The sequence below is a fragment of the Hyperolius riggenbachi genome, chromosome 4, assembly GCF_040937935.1.
Source record: "Hyperolius riggenbachi isolate aHypRig1 chromosome 4, aHypRig1.pri, whole genome shotgun sequence".
Taxonomy (NCBI): Eukaryota; Metazoa; Chordata; class Amphibia; order Anura; family Hyperoliidae; genus Hyperolius; species Hyperolius riggenbachi.
This window is the reverse complement of record NC_090649.1, coordinates 458841499-458860920: the sequence shown is the minus strand read 5'-3', so window position 1 is coordinate 458860920 and position 19422 is coordinate 458841499. Positions and strand designations below refer to the sequence as shown.

The following is a 19422-nucleotide window of genomic DNA, read 5'->3' as shown; positions in this document are numbered from 1 at the left end:
GAGCAACATTGCACTTTTAAAGCGATTTTTAAAATCCCCTTAAAAATAATCGAAAACACTCACAGTGTGAACAAGCCCTAAAACTCGGTAGTATCTGGTCTAAAATTTCTGTGGAAAAATTCTGCATCCTGTGATTGGACCAATGCTTGGAAGTATTTGGCCAATCAAATTCAGTAGTGTATCAAGGATGTCCGCATAGCAGCCAACATCCGCAAGATGTAGGGAATTCCACAAAAACAACGTAAAAAAAATTATAATAACATAACTTTATTAACAAAAATGGCAAAAAAAAAAACCTTGCAGCGGAAATCACTAATTGGAAATTCCATTTTCCCTTGCAATCCGCGGTATCACTTATCGGCATTTGCGGTAATTGGATTTTGCACCAAATCGGAAATTGTCATTCCTTACCATCCCTAGGTGTTCATTAGAAGAATTTCTTCTTTGGATCTAGTGTGTCGCAGTGTAATGAGAATCTACACAGAACTTTAATCCATTAACTTCTTTCCACTCCCCTCAGGTCAGCGCTGCCCACGCAATCGGCGTGCCATCCAACAGGATTGTGGCCCGTGTGAAGAGGATGGGCGGAGGGTTCGGAGGGAAGGAATCCAGGAGCACGGTGTTGTCTACGGTTGTGGCTCTGGCTGCCCACGTGTAAGTTATGGATTTTATGCATGAGCGCTACAGCGAGGCTGGTAATACAGCTCTACTATGCTGAAAAGAAAGCCCACTCGTCCCATAAAGATGATGTCTCCTCAGATAATAACATGGGATAACAGAGGGGGAGAAGGTGGAGTCCATAAAGCAAGTAACAGCATGTAAGATACAAAGTAGCAGCAAGAGGGCACTGAACATGTTGCTACTTGCTTTAAGGATTGTCACCTGATGAAGCAAGCGGCGACTGGCGAAACACGTTGTGTATAATAGAAATCTTATTATACCTATATCATTATGTCCTATTCATGAGAAGGTTCGCTCAGAAGATATTCCTCCATTATGCAAATAGACAAAAAAACTTAGGCTTGGTTTCCAACTATAATGCAAAACCGTCATTTTTTTGTGTGTCAAAGTCGACTGGATCCTGTTTATTAGTAGGATCCATTCACACTTATCAGTCTGCAGCGGATCCGTTGGTGTAAGCGAAATGCATTCTTGTGCAGCCTGCGATTTTTCCTAGACCAGCGTAAGCGCTTCTCATATAACCTATAGTGAGAGTGCATCTGCTCCAACCAGACCACAACGGACCTTCAGAGCAGACACTAGACTGTCCACTTCTGCTGGCGGTTAGAGATACGGCTCAAGTAGGAACCTAGCTTTAATTAGGTTTGTTTACATATTTCCACTACCTAGGATTCCCACTACCTAGGTAAGTATCTGTTTTTTTTTTGCAGGTTTAACCTCAGGCACGGTGGCACGAAGGCGTAGTGGTTAGCTCTCTCGTCTTGCAGCGCTGGGTCCCTGGTTCGAATCCCAGCCAGAGCACTATCTGCAAAGAGTTTGTATGTTCTCTCCGTGTCTGCGTGGGTTTCCTCCGGGCCCTCCGGTTTCCTCCCACATTCCAAAAACATACGGATAAGTTAATTGGCTCCCCCTAAAAAAATTGGCCCTAGACTACAGTACTTACACTACATAATATAGACATATGGCAATGGTAGGGATTAGATTGTGAGCGCCTTTGAGGGACAGTTAGTGACAAGATATATATATATATATATACACTGTACCGCCATGCGTAATATGTCGGCGCTATATAAATGCTAAATAATAATAATAACACACTTGCCCTTTGGGTTACATGTATTGCATTCTGAAAGCCTAAGGTCTAATGAGTGCTTATTTAAAATATACACCTGATTGAGGACTTTGAAGTACATTCCTGTTTCTATAGGACGGGTCGGCCGGTACGATGTATGCTGGACAGAGATGAGGACATGCTGATCACTGGTGGGCGGCACCCATTCCTGGGGACATATAAGGTTAGGTATTCCTGCAATGTACTGCATGGCTTACAGATGAAATAAAATTTACACCTGCAGATTGGCCACACTGTAAGAGCCTCTAGGGACAAATAATTATTTGATTTAAAAAAATGTTACTGAAAGGGTTTATAGACTGTGTTTCAGTTTGCTGGAAGTCTTTTCAGATACGCTGCCACTGGGAGAAGCTTTCCAGACTGTTGTTTGATCACAAATTGCAGTAGATGAGACTGAGCAAACACAGCAGAGGGTTTTTCTCTGCGGGATTCAGTGGGACTGTAAGTAGATTAGAGAGAGTTTCTCTCACTGAAAGGCTTTCTAAATGAACTTGATGATATAACATCTCTCCAATGGAATCTCCCATCACTGCTGTAGTCTGAGCTGGGGACAATTTTTTAATATGTATAAAAATGTAAAATTTGTTGCAAAATATAAGAGCTGCATCAATCTATATAGAGGCGTGGCTTCTGGTAACAGAGCAATCTCTCTTCCCAAGAATGTCCATGTAGATAAATGGGGAACAGTTCAGACCTACTAGGAGTAAGCAGGCGGATGTAGGTCGCTGTGGCGTAGATGAGGAGACTGATCAGGTGCTGCAGATATTCTCCTTTTATTTTTTCCTTGCTTACGTTTTTTTAACAAATGTATTTTTAATCTTTAGTTAATTAAAATGAATTCTACATTACATGTGTATAATATGCTGTGATGTAAAGCAGGGTTGGACTTTAAAGCAGTAGGATTAGCCATACTTTGTCAGGGAAAAAACCACATATATAAGTAGATTGATCTACTTACATAACACACGTATTGTACTGTCCACGTTTTGATTTCAGTGAATTTTTTTATTGTAAATAAAGAGAATCCTGTTCCTGGTGGGAACCATGTCTTTTACCCTCAGTTTGAGGCTAAATACTGATGTAATTTCTTCCCTTAAGGTTTTTTTCTTTTCTCCTCCAATCGCTGAGTCCAATCGCTCAGCCTTGCTTGTAAACGCAAGTGAGCAGAGGATCATGTTTCAGCTAGGCAGGGAAATAAAGAGAAGAGGAAAAATATATTATAGATAAAAAGAACACCCAGCATGCAACTGAATGGCAATGGCTATTAAAGGGCCAGTGCTCCTAAGGTATGTGATAACTCCAAACCATAACAGCAGAAAACGTTTTAAAAGTTTTGAATGCAGGATTAGCATCTTTATCACTTAATACACTCAGACCAGTTGCTGTTGAAATTTGACTTTTATGGTGACAATCCCACTTTAATTCGCCTCTTTTAATGGTTTATTTTAGAAATATTTGTACTAAATGCCTCAATTCATAATATTGCAGGTTGGGTGCAAGAAAAGTGGCCACATAACAGCCTTAGACATTTCCTACTATGCCAACGCTGGGAACTCTGCGGACCTATCATATCCGGTAAGCAGCATCACATGACTCATATGTAGCATGTTCTGATTTATAGAAGAATGCCACAAAATACCAGATAAAGTCCTACAGACAGGGCCAGGCCGAGGTAGAGGCAAGAGAGGCTCCAGCCTCAGGGCGCAGTGTAGGAGGGGCGCACAACTCACTCAGCTATCATTCCCCTATTGTGTTTGAAACAGAGAGAAATAAGAAAAGGAGATACATGGCAGTGGCTGCAAGCCAGATAACTAGAGATTAAGGGGTTGGTGGCCCTGCGGAGCCTCTTAGTGTAATAGCAATCAGTGTGTGATGTTTGAGGTGGGAGGGATGGAGGGGCGCTCTTTGGTGTTTCAGCCTTGGGTGCTGGAGGACCTTGTCCGGGCACTGCGTACAGATGACGCAATGCGAATATGTTGAAAATGTCAGCAATATGCCCCCTGGAATGAACTCCTTACATTTTCATAAAACAGACCTCCCTAGTGTTTTTAAATGCTCAGTCTCCTCTCAACAAACTTTTAGTGGGCGCACTAGCGTAACAATAGGGGAAGCAGCCCCTGCCGCTGTGGGGGGGCCCGCTCATGGCCGTTTTGGGGTGACAGGAGGGGTCGCAGCATGAGGGGAGAGCTTTGCACATCAGCGGGGAGGGGCAACAGTCCCCCCCCTCCCCCCTCCCTCACCTCGGGCTCTCCCCTCTGTGCTCCCCTCCTGCATATATCTAAGTGTCAGCAGCGGCGGTGGCAGCTATAATTACCTCCATTCACCACGGAGGTCTCCGATCTGCAAGGGCTTTACATTACTTCCTGTTTTAACAGGAAGTAATGTGAAGCCCTTGCAGATCGGCAACCTCCGTGGTGAATGGAGGCAATTATAGCTGCTGCCGCCGCTGCTGCCACTTACACAGATGCAGGAGGGGGAGCGCAGAGGGGAAAGCCCGAGGTGAGGGAGGGGGAGGGGACTGTTGCCCCTCTCCGCTGATGTGCAAAGTTCTCCCCTCATGCTGCGAGCCCTCCTGCCCACCCCAAAACGGCCATGAGCGCCCCCCCCCCCCCGCGCGCTGCGGCAGGGGCCCGCTCAAATTCTTGCAGGGGGGCCCAGGGACTTCTAGTTACGCCCCTGAGTGGCCGTGACTTGAATTGTATGTCCAATCAGACCACAGCACAGTGGTGCAGTCACAGTGGATAGCACTCTCGCGGTCTCGCCTTGCAGTGTTGCTTGTGAATTGTGAAGTCATTTTCAAACAAATGTTTCTTTCCGATTTGAAGATTCTTGAAAAGCTCAAAGAATTTTAGCGTGAAAATTCATGAAAAAAAGGGGAAATAATCCCAAACCTATTACAAAAGGAGTTTCAATAACATGTTCGCTCGAATGTTGAATTTTAAGTTATTTTTGCGAAAATTCATGTTAAAAGAATATGGGAATTTTCACTCATCGGTTCAAATCCTAGCCAGTGCACTATCTGCATGGAGTCTGTATGTTGTCCCCATGTCTGCGCGGGTTTCCTCCGGGCACTCCCACATACCAAACCTCCCACATCCCAAACACATACTGATAAATTCATTAGCTCCCCCTTAAAATTGTCCCTAGATTACATGGACATTACATGACTTGGACACATGACTATGGTAGGAATTAGATTGTGAGCCTCTGTGAGGGACAGTCAGTAACAAGATTATATATACTGTGTAAAGCGCTGTGGTAGATGTCAATGCTATATACAGTAAATAATGATAATTATAATCAGACATTGGAGGCTGTGCAATCTTCAGTACAGCCAGGTAGACTTGTTATTACATTATTTGTTTATTGAGATGTTGTCTGAAATGTGTTGCTAACATCTCCCATCCCATCCCATGCTATGATCTCTGACACCAAATTATAGCTTGCAGAGCTGCTGAAAGAGTGGGTCAGAAAACCCCTCTACTCCCTTAGCTCTGTAGATGGGATTTGATTAAATGCGCCTCTTAAATAGAGGGAGAAGACTGGAGCTGCCTCCTCCTCACTCGCTTTGCTATGCATAAATAGGTGAAGTAAAGAACTTCTAACTAGAGGGGGAAGGCCACAGCACATTACTCGATTTTCAGCATTGATATCCGGCTGATTCAGTCATAATGATCAAATCTGGCAGAGATCCATGCCGTAATGTGGCCACCCGATCCATTGTTGAGATCGATTTCTAGCCGAAACAATCAATCTGGCAAGCTGGAAAAATACAGTGGCAACTGCATTTGAGTTCCTGACAACTGAGGGATCCCCAGACACAGGGCCAGATTTGTACTTTTTCCTGCCCTAGGCCACTGTCACCATCTGCCCCCCTTCAGTAAAGGTAGCGAGATGACCCCTTCCCTCTAGTATAGGTAGCCTGATGACTCCTCCCCCTTTCCCTCCAGTATAGGTAGCCTGATGACCCCTCCCCCGTTCCTCTAGTGTAGGTAGCCAGATGACTCCTCCCTCCCCTTTCCTTCCAGTATAGGTAGCCAGATGACTCCCTTAATCCCTCCTTTTCTCACCCCCTTTCAGTATAGGTAGCCAGCTGGCCTTCACACCGCAGCATCCATCAGTGTCACTCATTTCTCCGCTCTTCTCCAGTGCAGAAGCTTCCTCTTCCTTTCCGTCACCAATGCTGCCCAAGTCCATAGCCGCCAGCCACAATGCAAACGTGCACAGAGGTGGCCGTTGCACAGGTGGCTAACAGCAGAGTACCATAGTCAGGCGCTCGCCTGATCTCCCTGCATTGCAGCATTTGCAAGCTTGCAAATGCTACACCAGTTTAGCCTGCTGCTTTGGTGCCCTTTCCTCCTGTTGTGCCCTAGGGCATGGCCTAGGCGGCCTTGGCCTAAATCCGGCCCTGCCCAGACAGTCTCCCCACAAGTGGCCTGTGGGCCAGTTCGTTGGTGTCTAGTGGCCCCCTTCCCTCTCCTATACAGTTCCCTGGTGTCTAGTGCTTTCATCCTTCCCATATGGTTTCCCTGGGGACCTAGGGCTTACCCTCCAATATAGCTTCTTGTGGTGGTCTAGAGTGGGCCAAAATAATGCAAAGTGGGAAACCACATGAGGGCCAAATCTGATGGCTGCAGTGGCATACCTACCATAAGGCTGCAGGTGCTCACAGCACCGGGTGTAGCCATGGCTATGGGTGCCGCTGTGGTGCTCAGTCACTGTGTTCTTCCACCTGGGACCTTTTTTCATAGTTTGAGCAACATTCGGGAAAATAGCAGCAGGCAGTGCAGGGGACTGTACTACTTCCTGCACTAGATGTAGCACACATCCCTCTTCCTGTCCCGTGGGCAATGGGTCTCCTCGCTCGCTACACACAGCCTGCAGTGAGTATATGTGCAGAGCAGCAGGGTGAGTAGAGAGAAAGATTGCTGTGCTGCAGCTGGGACATTAGCAGGGAGAGGTGGCAGCAGGGCCGAGGCATAGGCTGGAGAGGCTCCAGCCTCAGGGCGCAGTGTAGGAGGGGGCGCAGAATTCATTCAGCTGTCATTCCTAATTGTGTTTGAAGCAGAAAGAAATAAGAAAAGGGGATACATGGCAGTGACTGCAAGCCAGATAACTAGATATTAAGGTGTTGGGGAGGTTGTGGGCCCTGTGGCGCCTCTTAGTCTAATAGCAATCAGTGTGTGACGGCTGGGGAGGCAGGGATGGAGGGGCGCACTTTGGTGTCTCAGCCTTGGGTGCTGGAGGACCTTGTCCCGGCTCTGGGTGGCAGGATGTGTTTAGTGCTTCAGAAGTTGCCTGTCATTAGTAGCCATGTGCAGCCAGAGTGCCCTGGACTACCCTGATCAGAATAATTAATAAATAATGCAGGGCAGTCTAGCCAGTGGCACTGACATCGTCCACATGGATTAGATTGTGAGCCCCTCTGAGGGACAGTTAGTGACAAGACAATACATACTCTGTATAGCGCAGTGGAAGATGTCGGCGCTATATAAATACTAAATAATAATAATAACCTGTCACCCTGGTGCGACTCCTGGTCTCCTCATGTGTCCAGAGTCTTGTTGAATTGCCTCCACAAGCACCTGTACCATGTAACACCATGAGACACACACACACACACACACACGTTCCTTACATGGTGGTGGGGGAGGGAGTTTTGAAGGTGGTGGGAGGGTTTCAAAGCTAGGATGATTTCTAATAGGTTTCATCAGGCCATAGATCCCTCTCTAATCAGAGTCTGATGTATGGCCCCTGTATAGTTATCCAAATTCCTTTTTTGGAAACAGGTACAGGGGCCATGTAACCAATTTTTTGAAGTCTGAAAAAAGATGACTGGGCATTATTATTATTTTTGTAAATGTGAGCTATTTAACTTAAAACATAAATCCATAATTTAAAAAAGAGAGAGCGATTTTTTACAAGGCTTATTTCACATTAGCAGACACAAATGCACGTGCGTTCATGTTTGCAGAAAAGTCACACTTTTCTTTCCATGTTAGTGCACGTTTTTGTTAGCATTTGCATTTCTTCTCCTATTGGTAACATTAAAACATATGAAAAACATTTTTTTGCAAAATTGCATGAATATGTAAAGCAGAATGCCCTCCATAGTGTGAAAGAGTAGAAACGTGTCTAAACAAAAACTAAAATATATTAGTGTGAACTGTGAAAGGGCCTAACTAATGTGTAGTAGATACATAGCATAGCTCCCTACTGTCCCTCTTTTGGAGGGACAGTCCCTCTTTGGGAGCCCTGTTCCTCTGTCCCTCTTTCCCCCTCATTTGTCCCTCTTTCAGGACTTTGTCCCTCTTTCTATGTAAATATATATATTTCTCTACTAAAAATGTGTTTGACTCTAAACTTTATTCCCATCCTTTAAATTGACATATTACTAATTTTAAATTGTTAATATGAAGGAAAATGAACCAGGTTAGAAAGGACCAGTGTGGTTTGTATTATAAAACAACATATTTTTCTTATGAAATCTTTATGGTATGCGTGACGAGGGTTGTGATGGGGGCGTGGTCGGGGTTGTGTCAGGGGCGTGGCTTACATGTCCCTCTTTCTCATCTCAAAAAGTTGGGAGGTATGGTAAACGAGGAACTGTAGCGAAAAAATATTCATTTATAAATGATTTAGTCAGTATTTAGGGCCCGTTTCCACTAGCGTGGTTTCCGCGCCAAATCCTTAGAGTTTCCCTGCAGGCAAATCGTGCTGGGAAACTCTGCCCTAGGAAACAATGGTGCCGACGGGTCCTGAATGGCACGGCTAATGGGACCCGCAGACCAGGAAGTGCCGCGGCGCGCGGCACAAGTGGAAACAGGCCCTAACCCATTGTTAAGTCTTTCCTCTCCCCAATTTACATTCTGAAATTTATCACAGGTGGCGACATCTTTAGGTCTCTCAGGTGATCTCTGCCGAATTTTAGTTACTGAGAATTCTGGAGCCAGTGAAAGCATTGTCTGATCTCCCATGCTCTGGGAGAACCCCCCCCCCCCCCTCCAGATTTGGAATAATCGCACAGCACCCGGCAATTTACTCTGCTTCATTTCATGTTCTCACATGAGATGCTGCAGCTCAACACCACAGCACACTGGCTGGCTGCGAGTCTGTGACACACAAACTGCTCACCCTCAGCCACTCCATTCCAGTCAGGACAGCAGTGCCACTTCCACCCTTCTGCTGTGCAAGTCAAATGAAACACTGCTGCTCTCCTGCCTCCTCACTTACTGTCAGACTCCTCACACAGCACAACAAGCTGCTTTTACCCAATGATGACCTCTTCATCTCACTCTCCTCTTACTCTGACTGCATGCTGTAAGTGGAAACACACAGTCAGTGGCATAGCAATAGGGTGTGCAGAGGTAGCAATCGCATCGGGGCTCTTGGGCTAGAGGGGCCCCGTGGGGCCCACCCTCAACCACAGTATTAGCTCTTTATAGGTCCTGTGCTGTCAAAAATTCACCTCTATAGATGATTTGAATGATAATAATCATTAACAAGCTGTTCCCCATCCCCTTCTTGCACCTCTGACACTGTGGTTGTCAGTTTTTGGTTTTGGTGTACCGTATCAATTGTTATGGATAGCATGCTTGGGGGGGCAATGCTAAACTTGTACTGGGACCCATAGCTCCTTAGCTACGCCACTGCACACAGTACAAATATACCGTCCTTGTAATCTCTGCGCCTAAAGCAAATGTTTCTCCTTGCTTCATGAGAATACCGGCTCTGGCAATACATAGATATAGAAAGTGTTTCTGACGTAAAAGTGAGTATCCTACCTAATAAAACCAAGGTGTCTCTGCGTCCCATGTCCCTGTGTGTGTGTGTGTGTGTTTTTCTGTAGTGCGCATGTACAGGGATGTAGAGACACTAGGGGAGATTTACCAACGCATTACCGACAGTTTTTTCTTCTTAATCTGTTCTAACCAGCAGGTGGAACAGTCCTGCATGATAATAAGAACCTTCTTAAATCCATCCCTAAACTGGTGCAGATTAGGAAGTGCTTGATAGCAGTTCTACAAATGTAGAACTGCAGGCTAGACATGATTGCAGAGTGTAGGCTATACATGATTTGTGAGGTGCTCCTCCCCCCTGCTGAATTCCTCCTCAGAGCCTGCTGCTATCAGTACAGCAGGTGTGTTGGTTACCTCAGCAACAGCAATTCCCCTTACACACTGCACTGTCTGAGAGACCTTCCTAGCTCCTCCTATTTTACAAAAGTTTTAGAAGGAATCTGCACTATCTAATGATTTCTTAAGATGCCTGAGACAGTTATGCATGGATTTCTAAAAACCTACTAATATTTTGTCTCAGACACACTTGATAAATCTGGCCCACTGAGGGGGAGTGACACGCGGCTTGCAGGGGAGGACGGGGCCAAGGGGCGGGTGGGTGTGTGCGCAAGCGACGCTTGCGCCGGTGACAGACCTAGAGCCCATTTTTAAACAGGCTTAGGTCGCCTAGTCCTAAATAATTTTCTGCATTCTACTATGTGTCACTACAGTTGTCTTATACAACCAACTACTCTAATTTCTTTCTTCCATCTTCTGATGTTATCTCATCCCTGCAGATAGTTGACAGATGTTTATTCCACATGGATAATTGTTACAAAATTCCAAACATCAAGGGTTGCGGATATCTGTGCAAGACCAACCTGCCCTCCAATACGGCATTCCGAGGCTTTGGGGGTCCGCAGGGAATGATAGTGGCCGAGGCCTGGATGAGCGAGATCGCCCAAGTGTGCCAGCTACCACCAGAACACGTATGTAGGGGGAGTAGTTACTTTTCTCATAGCCCCGCCCATATTGAAACCCCAATACTTAAAGGGAAGGTTCAAGCAAAATAAAAAAATGAGTTTCACTTACCTGGGGCTTCTACCAGCCCCATGCAGCCATCCTGTGCCCTCAGGGGCGTAGCAATAGGGGTTGCAGAGGTAGCGACCGCATCGGGGCCCTTGAGGCAGAGGGGCCCCATGGGGCCTTTCCTAAACCAAAGTGTAAGCTGTTTATTGGTCCTGTGGTGGTAATAATCACTTCTATAGATCCTTTGAACGTTAGTAATCATTAACACACTGTTCCCCATCCCCTTATTGCACCTCTAACACTGTAGATGACCTTGGCAGGTCTTGTTGCGCCGTATCAAGTGTTACGTATAGAGTGCTTGGGGGGCCCAATGTAAAACTCGCACCGGGGCCCCGAGCTCCATAGCTACGCCACTGTGTGCCCTAGTAGCCACTCACTGCTGCTCCAGTCCCCTGCTGGCAGCTTTCCGACCTCGGAGGTCGGCGGGCCGCATTGCGTACGTTTTTACGCATTCCCGCTAGTGCAGGAACATTAACACATACATTTTTACGCATTGAACCAGTGATGCGTAAAAACGTATGTGTTAATGTTCCTGCACTAGTGGGAATGCGTAAAAATGTACGCAATGCGGCCCGCCGACCTCCGAGGTCGGCAAGCTGCCAGCGGGGGACTGGAGCAGCAGTGAGTGACTACGAGGGCACAGGATGGCTGCATGGGGCTGGTAGAAGCCCCAGATAAGTGAAACTCATTTTTTTATTTTGCTTGGACCTTCCCTTTAAATGTTAATTTCACTTTTGTTAAAAAAAAATAATATATATATATATATATATATATATATATATATATATATATATACATATACATATATATATATATATATATATATATATATATATATATATATATATATATATATAGTTTTGTTTTGTCTGTAGGGCTCTTTTTGGAATGTAATTCTGTTAAAATTTTCTGTCTTATTTTAGTTTACAGCTGACTTTGGATTTTTAGAACTGTTGCATTTCATGGCAACAGCACTTTGGAGTATAGGATGCCTAGAAATTCCCAGTTTCCTGCATGCAATAGGCCTCTTGCACACTGCAAGTGATTCCGATTCAGATTCCGCTTTTTAATCAGTTTTTACATCCGATTCAGATTCCGATTTGCAGTGTGCAGGGAACAAACTGCAAATCGGAATCTGAATCGGATGTAAAAACTGATTAAAAAACGGAATCTGAATCGGAATCACTTGCAGTGTGCAAGAGGCCTTAGAATGATCAGAAGAGATTCTGTAATATTCAGCACACATTTCCTGCAGGTTGTGTTTGTCTGCTGTAATTTAAGATTTCCCCAATATCTATAATGCATGAATCACACACAACACTTCCTCTGAGCTCCTCTGATTTAATACACTTGCCTGGAGGTCGCAGGCAAATCAGGTGTACATTTGTATTTGGTGTTGATCTGTTTTAATCCCAAGTGGTGCTTCTTGTTCTTGACAGTACCCTTCTAACCATTCCTTCCCTATTCTCTAACAGTAACTATCCTACTGATATGCCTAACACTAACTCTTCTACCAATAGGCTTAACACTAACCTAACCTTCCTACTGATACACCTATTACTAAACCTCCTACAGATACTACTGACACTAACCCTCCTACTGATACACCTAACACTAACCCTCCTACCAATTCTTCTGACACTAACCCTCCTACCGACACGTCTTACACTAACCTTCCTACTGATAAACCTAACACTAACCCTCCTACCGATACTACTAACACTAACCCTCCTACTGATACACCTAACACTAACCCTCCTACCAAAACTCCTGACACTAACCCTTCTACCGATACTCCTGACACTAACCCTCCTTCTGATACATCTAACACTAACCCTTCTACCAATACTCCTGACACTAACCCTCCTACCGATATTACTAACACTAACCCTCCTACTGATACACCTAACACTAACCTTCCTACCGATACTCCTGACACTAAACCTCCTACCGATACTCCTGACATTAACCCTCCAAGCGATACTCCTGACACTAACCCTCCTTCGATTCTTCTGACACTAACCCTCCTACCGATACTCCTGACACTAACCCTCCTTCCGATACTCCTGACACTAACCCTCCAAGCGATACTCCTGACACTAACCCTCCTTCGATTCTTCTGACACTAACCCTCCTACCGATACTCCTGACACTAACCCTCCTTCCGATACTCCTGACACTAACCCTCCCACCGATACTCCTGACACTAACCTTCCTACCGATACTCCTGACGCTTGTTGCCTGGTTTCATTAACCGATCACTTCTATTTCTAGCCGAACACTCATCAATGGCTGGCGCCACTTCCTGAACATTCGCACTACCTACCAGAGTCCCTGCGCCAAAAACTACCTCTCCGGTACCCCATAGCTGCAGTTAACATTACGGTCTATGGGATAGTTGATAAGCACTGGCACCCAGGAGTCGCACCCCCTCCCCCCGGCTCCTGGGCCTCATAGCAGGCGCTATGGCTGTAGTTCCCTGAATAGGATTTCAAGTTTAATCCACAATCCTGTTTTCTAGATTCTCCTTTGTGCAGCTGTAATGTAAAGTTACTGTGTTCTTTGTGATGTAACTGGTTTCTGTAAAGATACCTGGTTTTATGTTTGTATTTCCTCTGTGTCGTCACAAATGGCCTTTTTCTGCTCAGGTCAGGAAGCTGAACATGTATCAGGAGGGAGATCTGACCCACTTTAATCAGAAGCTGGAGGCCTTCAACGTGCACAGGTGCTGGGAGGAGTGTCTAAGGAGCTCCAACTACCAGGAGAGGAAGCTGGCCATCGACAAGTTCAACAGGTGAAAAAATATGGTACATATACAGAAAGAGATGAGGGCGGCGCAGGGAAGGACTTTGTTACAGCCATAACAGACAATGCTGCTGCCATGGGAGTCCAGCACTGCCTGACTAAATACTAGTGCTGCCTAATTATGTTGTTTAGGGGGATATGCTGCCTAATTATGTCGCTTTGTGGATATGCCTGCTTCATTATGGTGGTTATGGTAGAAATAGTACAAACACTATTTTAATATGCCTCGTATGGCAGTTTCTATAGTAATTATGCCCAAATATTTTGTTTGAGGAGAGGTGGCTTTGTCCAAACCATTGCTGGGGGTGGGGTTGCCACTGGTTTGTAGTTGCATCCCTGCCTGCTAGGGTCACATACATTATTACCGTGTTTCCCCTAATGTAAGACATTCCCTGAGAATAAGTCCTAGCAGGAATTCCTAGCATGCTTGAAATATAAGACATCCCCCGAATGTAAGCCCTAGCAGCAGCCCACATGACACCAGCAAGTCACGCTCAATACAAAGCCTGGATACAGGAGAGCAGCAGTATAATGTGAGTTCTACAGTCCTGTACTGTATATGTGTGTCTGGCAATTTGTGTTTTTGTTGGAGCCAGCCCTCCTGATCTGCTGTGATAAGCATCAGCAGCACTTCAGCTCTTTCACCTCTTCCCAGGACACACAGCTTATCCTATCATAGCTCTGGGAAGCCTGACAGAGTTCTCTGCCTGTAAGAAATAGACTCTTACCCGCATGATCAGCAGAATCAATTTCTTGTAAGTGAGAGCCAATATCTGCAAACCACAAGCTCTGTGCATGCTGCTTGTGTTACAGCATGGCATGCAGTATATACATTTTGTATAGGAAAACTACCAGTGTTTCCCCAAAAAATAAGATATCCTCTGAAAATAAGCCCTAGCACATCTTTTGGAGCAAAAATTTATATAAGACGGTGTCTTATTTTAACCCTCCTGACGGTTTATAAAAAATCCGCCAGGGGGCAGCAAAGTATTTTTTTTTTATTTTTTTTTTTATTTTTTCATGTAGCGAGACAAAGTCTCGCTACATGAGAGGCCCTCCGATTGCCTCCGGCGATCGGAGATCAGGAGATCCCGTTCAAAGAATCTCCTGGAGGGCTTCCCCCGTCGCCATGGCGACGGGCGGCATGACGTCACCGACGTCATTGGGAGACCCGATCTACCACTCAGCGCTGCCTGGCACTGATTGGCCAGGCAGCGCACGGGGTCTGGGGGGGGGCCTCACGGCGCGATCGGTGCGGAGCGGCGGCGATCAGAGGGCACACGCAGCTAGCAAAGTGCTAGCTGCGTGCTGCAAAAAAAAATTATCAATATCGGCCCAGCAGGGTCTGAGAAATCCCCCTGCGCGGCATAGCCCGTGCTCAGCACGGGCTTACCGCCAGGGAGGTTAAGGGAAACACGGTAGGTCATGTCCACAATCTCCCATGACCTCGCCTCCTTTTTGCTGTGGCACTCTATGAGCCCCGCACTGTTGCCCCTCTGTTGGTGCCCCGGATCCTAGTAACGCCCTGCTGACCACTGAGCTACCATGCCTCTCCTGTGTCCTTGTATAGCTTTAATCCTTCGTGTCTCTGACGTGTATCTGTATCTCGTCCCCCAGACAGCACCGCTGGAAGAAGAGAGGCATCGCCATCATACCAACCAAGTTTGGCATCAGTTTCACCCTCTCCTTCCTCAACCAGGTGTGACAGTTTACTTTTCTATCAAGGGTTGTGTTGTGCTTTGGGGGATCCAAGGAGGACCCTCTGAGAGAGACATGAGAAAAACACAGAGACACCAGGAGCCCCTTATGGAGTAGAATGTTAGGATGATGCTTTGCAAAGTAAACATATGAGTGATACTCACAAACAAGGGTTGCAAGATCAGCAACCGCAGTGTAATCGCCAGCGAGGGAATCCCATCCTCACTTGGGTTCTTGGGTCTTGGATCAGGTGTGTCGTGCACAAGAAAAATAGAGGTGGGAGAACTAAAACAAACGTAGTACTTTAAAGAGGAACTTCAGCCTAAACAAACATCAGGGCCGGATTTCTACTTTTTACCGCCGAAGGCCCACTGTCACCAGCCGCCCTCCCCTAACTAATCTGACCAACATCATCTCAACCAACCCCACCCCTCAACTTACACACACTTGTCCCCCAAACATATAGCCTTAAAGTGAACAACACCATAGTAGATCCTCCTGGGGCCCACTGTTCCATTGCTGGGTCCCTCTGAGCATATTCAGACCCCACCACTGCTGCTTGGCGCCCTCTTCTTCCTCGAGGCTGCACTTCCCTTTGTGTATAAGCCTAATTGTACTGGTCATGCACTAGTATGGTCTGCACATTCCCAGTAGCACAAAGCTACTTGTGCATGGCCTTTTCCTCTTTGCACAAGCTGCTTTGTGCTACTGGGAATGTACTTGCACATGCCCAGTACAGTTATGCGTGTACACACAGGGAAGGAAGAGGGTCTTGGGCAGCAGTATGACTGCCTCCCCTTAGTATAGGCAACCAAATTACCCCCTCCCACCCCTGCATTAGGGGATGGGAGGACCAGAACTGGGGGCCACAGTGTGGGTTAAAAGACCAGGATGGAATGGGGGCATACTTGGGAAGGGTGTGTAAATAGGATTTGCATGTGCAGTCAGAGTGCCAAACTTACAGAGCTGCCAGTGGGGGAATGAAGGGGGCCCAGAGAATGCTGTGGGACCACACAAACTACGGGGAGCTGGAAGAAGCCCCAGGTAAGTAAAAGTGTATAGTTTTAAAATGACCCCGAGATTAATAATAATAATAAAATGTATACATACTCAGGGCTTCCTCCAGCCCCATCCATTCGGATCACTTCCACGCCACCGTCCTCCGCCTCCTTATTCTCCCGTTAGCAGCCCTGACAGCTTGGCGAATTGGGGTGCTCTGTGCGCACCCTGCCATGCTTCTGTGGCCGGAAGCACTCTGAGCCTGCGCAGTACTACTGCGAGATGGGGCTGGGCACATGGAGCCACACAGCACATGCGCTGACTGGCCAAACTTATGGGCTGCTAATGGGAGAACAAGAAGGTAGGTGAAAATGGTATGGGAGCGATCGGTGTGGAGGGGGCTGGAGGAAGCCCCAGGTATGTATAAATCTTTTATTAGTATTTGTCTTAGGATCACTTAAAGCACAGCTCAGGTGTGATTAAAAGAATTAAAAAAAAACTGACAATTCCAAAAAAATGTGATCTAAGCAAAAACAAAACAGGATTTACACATACGTCTTCCAGTGGCACAGGGAAGGATACTGCTTCTGGCCCCTCAGTTCCTTTAGACTCCTCTCCATCTACACTTAAAGGACACTTCCAGGCTAAAATCAAAATCTAAATCCACTTACCTGGGGCTTCCTCCAGCCCCTGGCAGCTGTCCTGTGCCCTCACCGCAGCTCCGGTGGCTCCCGGTGTCCGCTGCAGAAGCCGACCTTACCAGATCGGCTTCTTTTGCGCTCCACGGCGTGGGTCACGTGGTCTAGCCGACGTCATCATTTATGTACTGCGCAGGAGCAGTAGTTTTGCACCTGCGCAGTACATACCTGATGACTTCAGGTTCTCAACATGCGGTACGCGTACCCCAGGGGGTACGTCTGATGGGTCCAGGGGGTACGTGGGCTTGATGTATTTAATTAAGTTTAAAAAATGTTTGGTTTCAGAAAATAACAAATCCTATTTAAACAACAGCCAAACTAGTATTTTAGCTATATAAAAACAATAGCAAATGCTTGGAAACGGTTTAGAAACAATCATCAAGTACTACTATTCAGTGTATCTGTATCAAGGGGTACTTGAGATAGTTCTTACCATATCAGGGGGTACTTGGCCAGCACAGGCTTTCAAAAGGGGTACATACCCATGAAATGTTGAGAAACACTGACGTGACACACGCCGTGGAGCGCAAAAGAAGCCGATCTGGTGAGGTCGGCTTCTGCAGCAGACACCGGGAGCCACCGGAGCTGCGGTGAGGGCACAGGACAGCTGCCAGGGGCTGGAGGAAGCCCCAGGTAAGTGGATTTAGATTTTAGCCTGGATGTGTCCTCTAAAAAGCTGTGATTGGTGCATGCAATCTCCTAAATTATGCTTCCAAGCGGCAAGACGGCTGTGGCCCGGAGTATTCTGCTCATGCGTAGTTCATAAATAATCTAAATCGCACATGCACAGAACATTACTGGTTGTGGCTGTCTTGCACAGATGCTGAAGAGCTTGAGGAGGTGTTGTGCACACAGGTCATTTGCAGGTGGCTTAGCTGTGTCACAGATTTTTAGTAGGGGTGACAGTAATATGACAGATATGAGTCCTAAGGAACTAAGTGGCAAGAACAAGAACACTATGGGGAGCTGCAAGAAATCTCAGGAACGTGTACATCTTCATTAACTCACACTGCCCTGGTCCCCTTCTCCACTGAAATACGACGTGCTCTCTCACTTCCTTAACGCTGGATGTGAGACTAGGTGCCCTGGCAGCCATACATTCCTTCAGTTCAGCCATGTAGAAAAGAGGCTGAGGAGTAGAGCCTCTTGTTGTCACTTTCGTAACTGCTGAACAAGGAGCTCCTGAATGCTTCACATGGCCCGGGCACACAAGCAAGGGGGAGGAAGCAGGGGAGGGGCAGCCTTAACATTTGATGTCTAAAGCTAAGTACCCACGGGGGTACAATTGTAGCTGTCGCCGCACACGGGAGCGTGTGCGCGACAGTTCGGCGGCAGTTCGGCGACAGCTCGTCGCCAAATCCCTCTGCATCCACACGGCAGCAGAGGGATTAGCGATGCGGCGGAAGCTGTCGCCGAGTTTCCTCCCCCCCGCCGGAAGCTCCGTGTGGTGTGTGTGGGTAGCTGTCGCTAGCCCGCATACACATGCGGGGCTAGCGACAGTTCCGGCGAGGTTGCGGCGACGGCTGTAGCCGGCGATTGAACATGTCAATCGCCTGGCGACAGCTCCGACGGGCGACGGTTCGGGGCGCGCGCATCATACACACGGGGGAACTGTCGCCGCAACACGCGCGTGCCACGCGGTTGCGGCGACGGCCGTCCCCCGTGAGTATGGGCCTTAAGAGAATGACAGCGGGCATGGCTTCAGTGATACAGCCACTGCTCCTGTCACACTCAGAGTCAGATTAGTAAAGCTCGCTGCCCGGCCAGCTCTGTACCCTGTCTGTAGCCTCTGCTGCTGCACACACAGAGACATGCTCCTGTGTGAAGAGCTAAGCAGAGGGCGGCTGCAGACAAGGCAGCACTACATTATTATGAGGAATGGTGTCGGCAGCTGTGAGGACACTGGTTGGCAGGTTGACTGCCTGTTTGTAAACCCGCCCCTTCTTTAGCTCCGCCCTAGGAACGGGCCTATATTGGCCTTCCCACAAATCCGGCCCTGACAAACATACTGTCATTAAGTTACATTAGTTATGTTAATTAAAATAGATAGGTAATATAATATCTTACCCACCCTGTTTTAAAAGAACAGGCAAACGTTTGATTTCATGAGGGCAGCCATCTTTTTAGTTGGAAGGAGGTGACCGGGAGCATGAGACACAGTTCCAACTGTCCTGTGTCCTGAGCACCTCTCCCAGTTGCTAGGCAACGTAAATAACATAGGAAATCCCATCATGCTCTGCACAGCATCAGGGAAAAAAAGCCCGGGCTTTTTTTTCTTTGATGGGTGGAGCTTAGCTAAAAATGATGCTTTGGTAAAAAAAACAAAGTTCTGATGCTGTGAAACTGTTAAAGAAACACCAAGCCTTTGCAGTTCTGCTGAGTAGATTTTTAGTCCGGAGGGCTGTTAAAGCTAAAACTGAGGAGGCGGCACCCCAAAATTGATGGTGATAGTAGCTAAACCAATAATAAGTTAACAAATTATAAAAGCTTACCTCAAAAAAAGAACAAAGCCTGTATGAGATAGTAAAAAAATATAATACAG

General features: G+C 46.7%; 1 protein-coding gene across 3 annotated transcripts in view; it reads left to right on the top strand.

Moving 5' to 3' along the window:
• Window positions 1-19422, top strand: part of XDH (xanthine dehydrogenase) — a 194070-nt gene that overhangs the window by 151895 nt on the left and 22753 nt on the right. For all 3 annotated transcript variants that reach the window (XM_068232795.1, XM_068232794.1, XM_068232796.1), the window contains 6 exons: window positions 521-654; window positions 1889-1976; window positions 3302-3388; window positions 10389-10580; window positions 13329-13474; window positions 15103-15184. In XM_068232795.1, the coding sequence (XP_068088896.1) occupies window positions 521-654; window positions 1889-1976; window positions 3302-3388; window positions 10389-10580; window positions 13329-13474; window positions 15103-15184 (729 nt within the window). The remainder of the gene's footprint in view (window positions 1-520; window positions 655-1888; window positions 1977-3301; window positions 3389-10388; window positions 10581-13328; window positions 13475-15102; window positions 15185-19422) is intronic.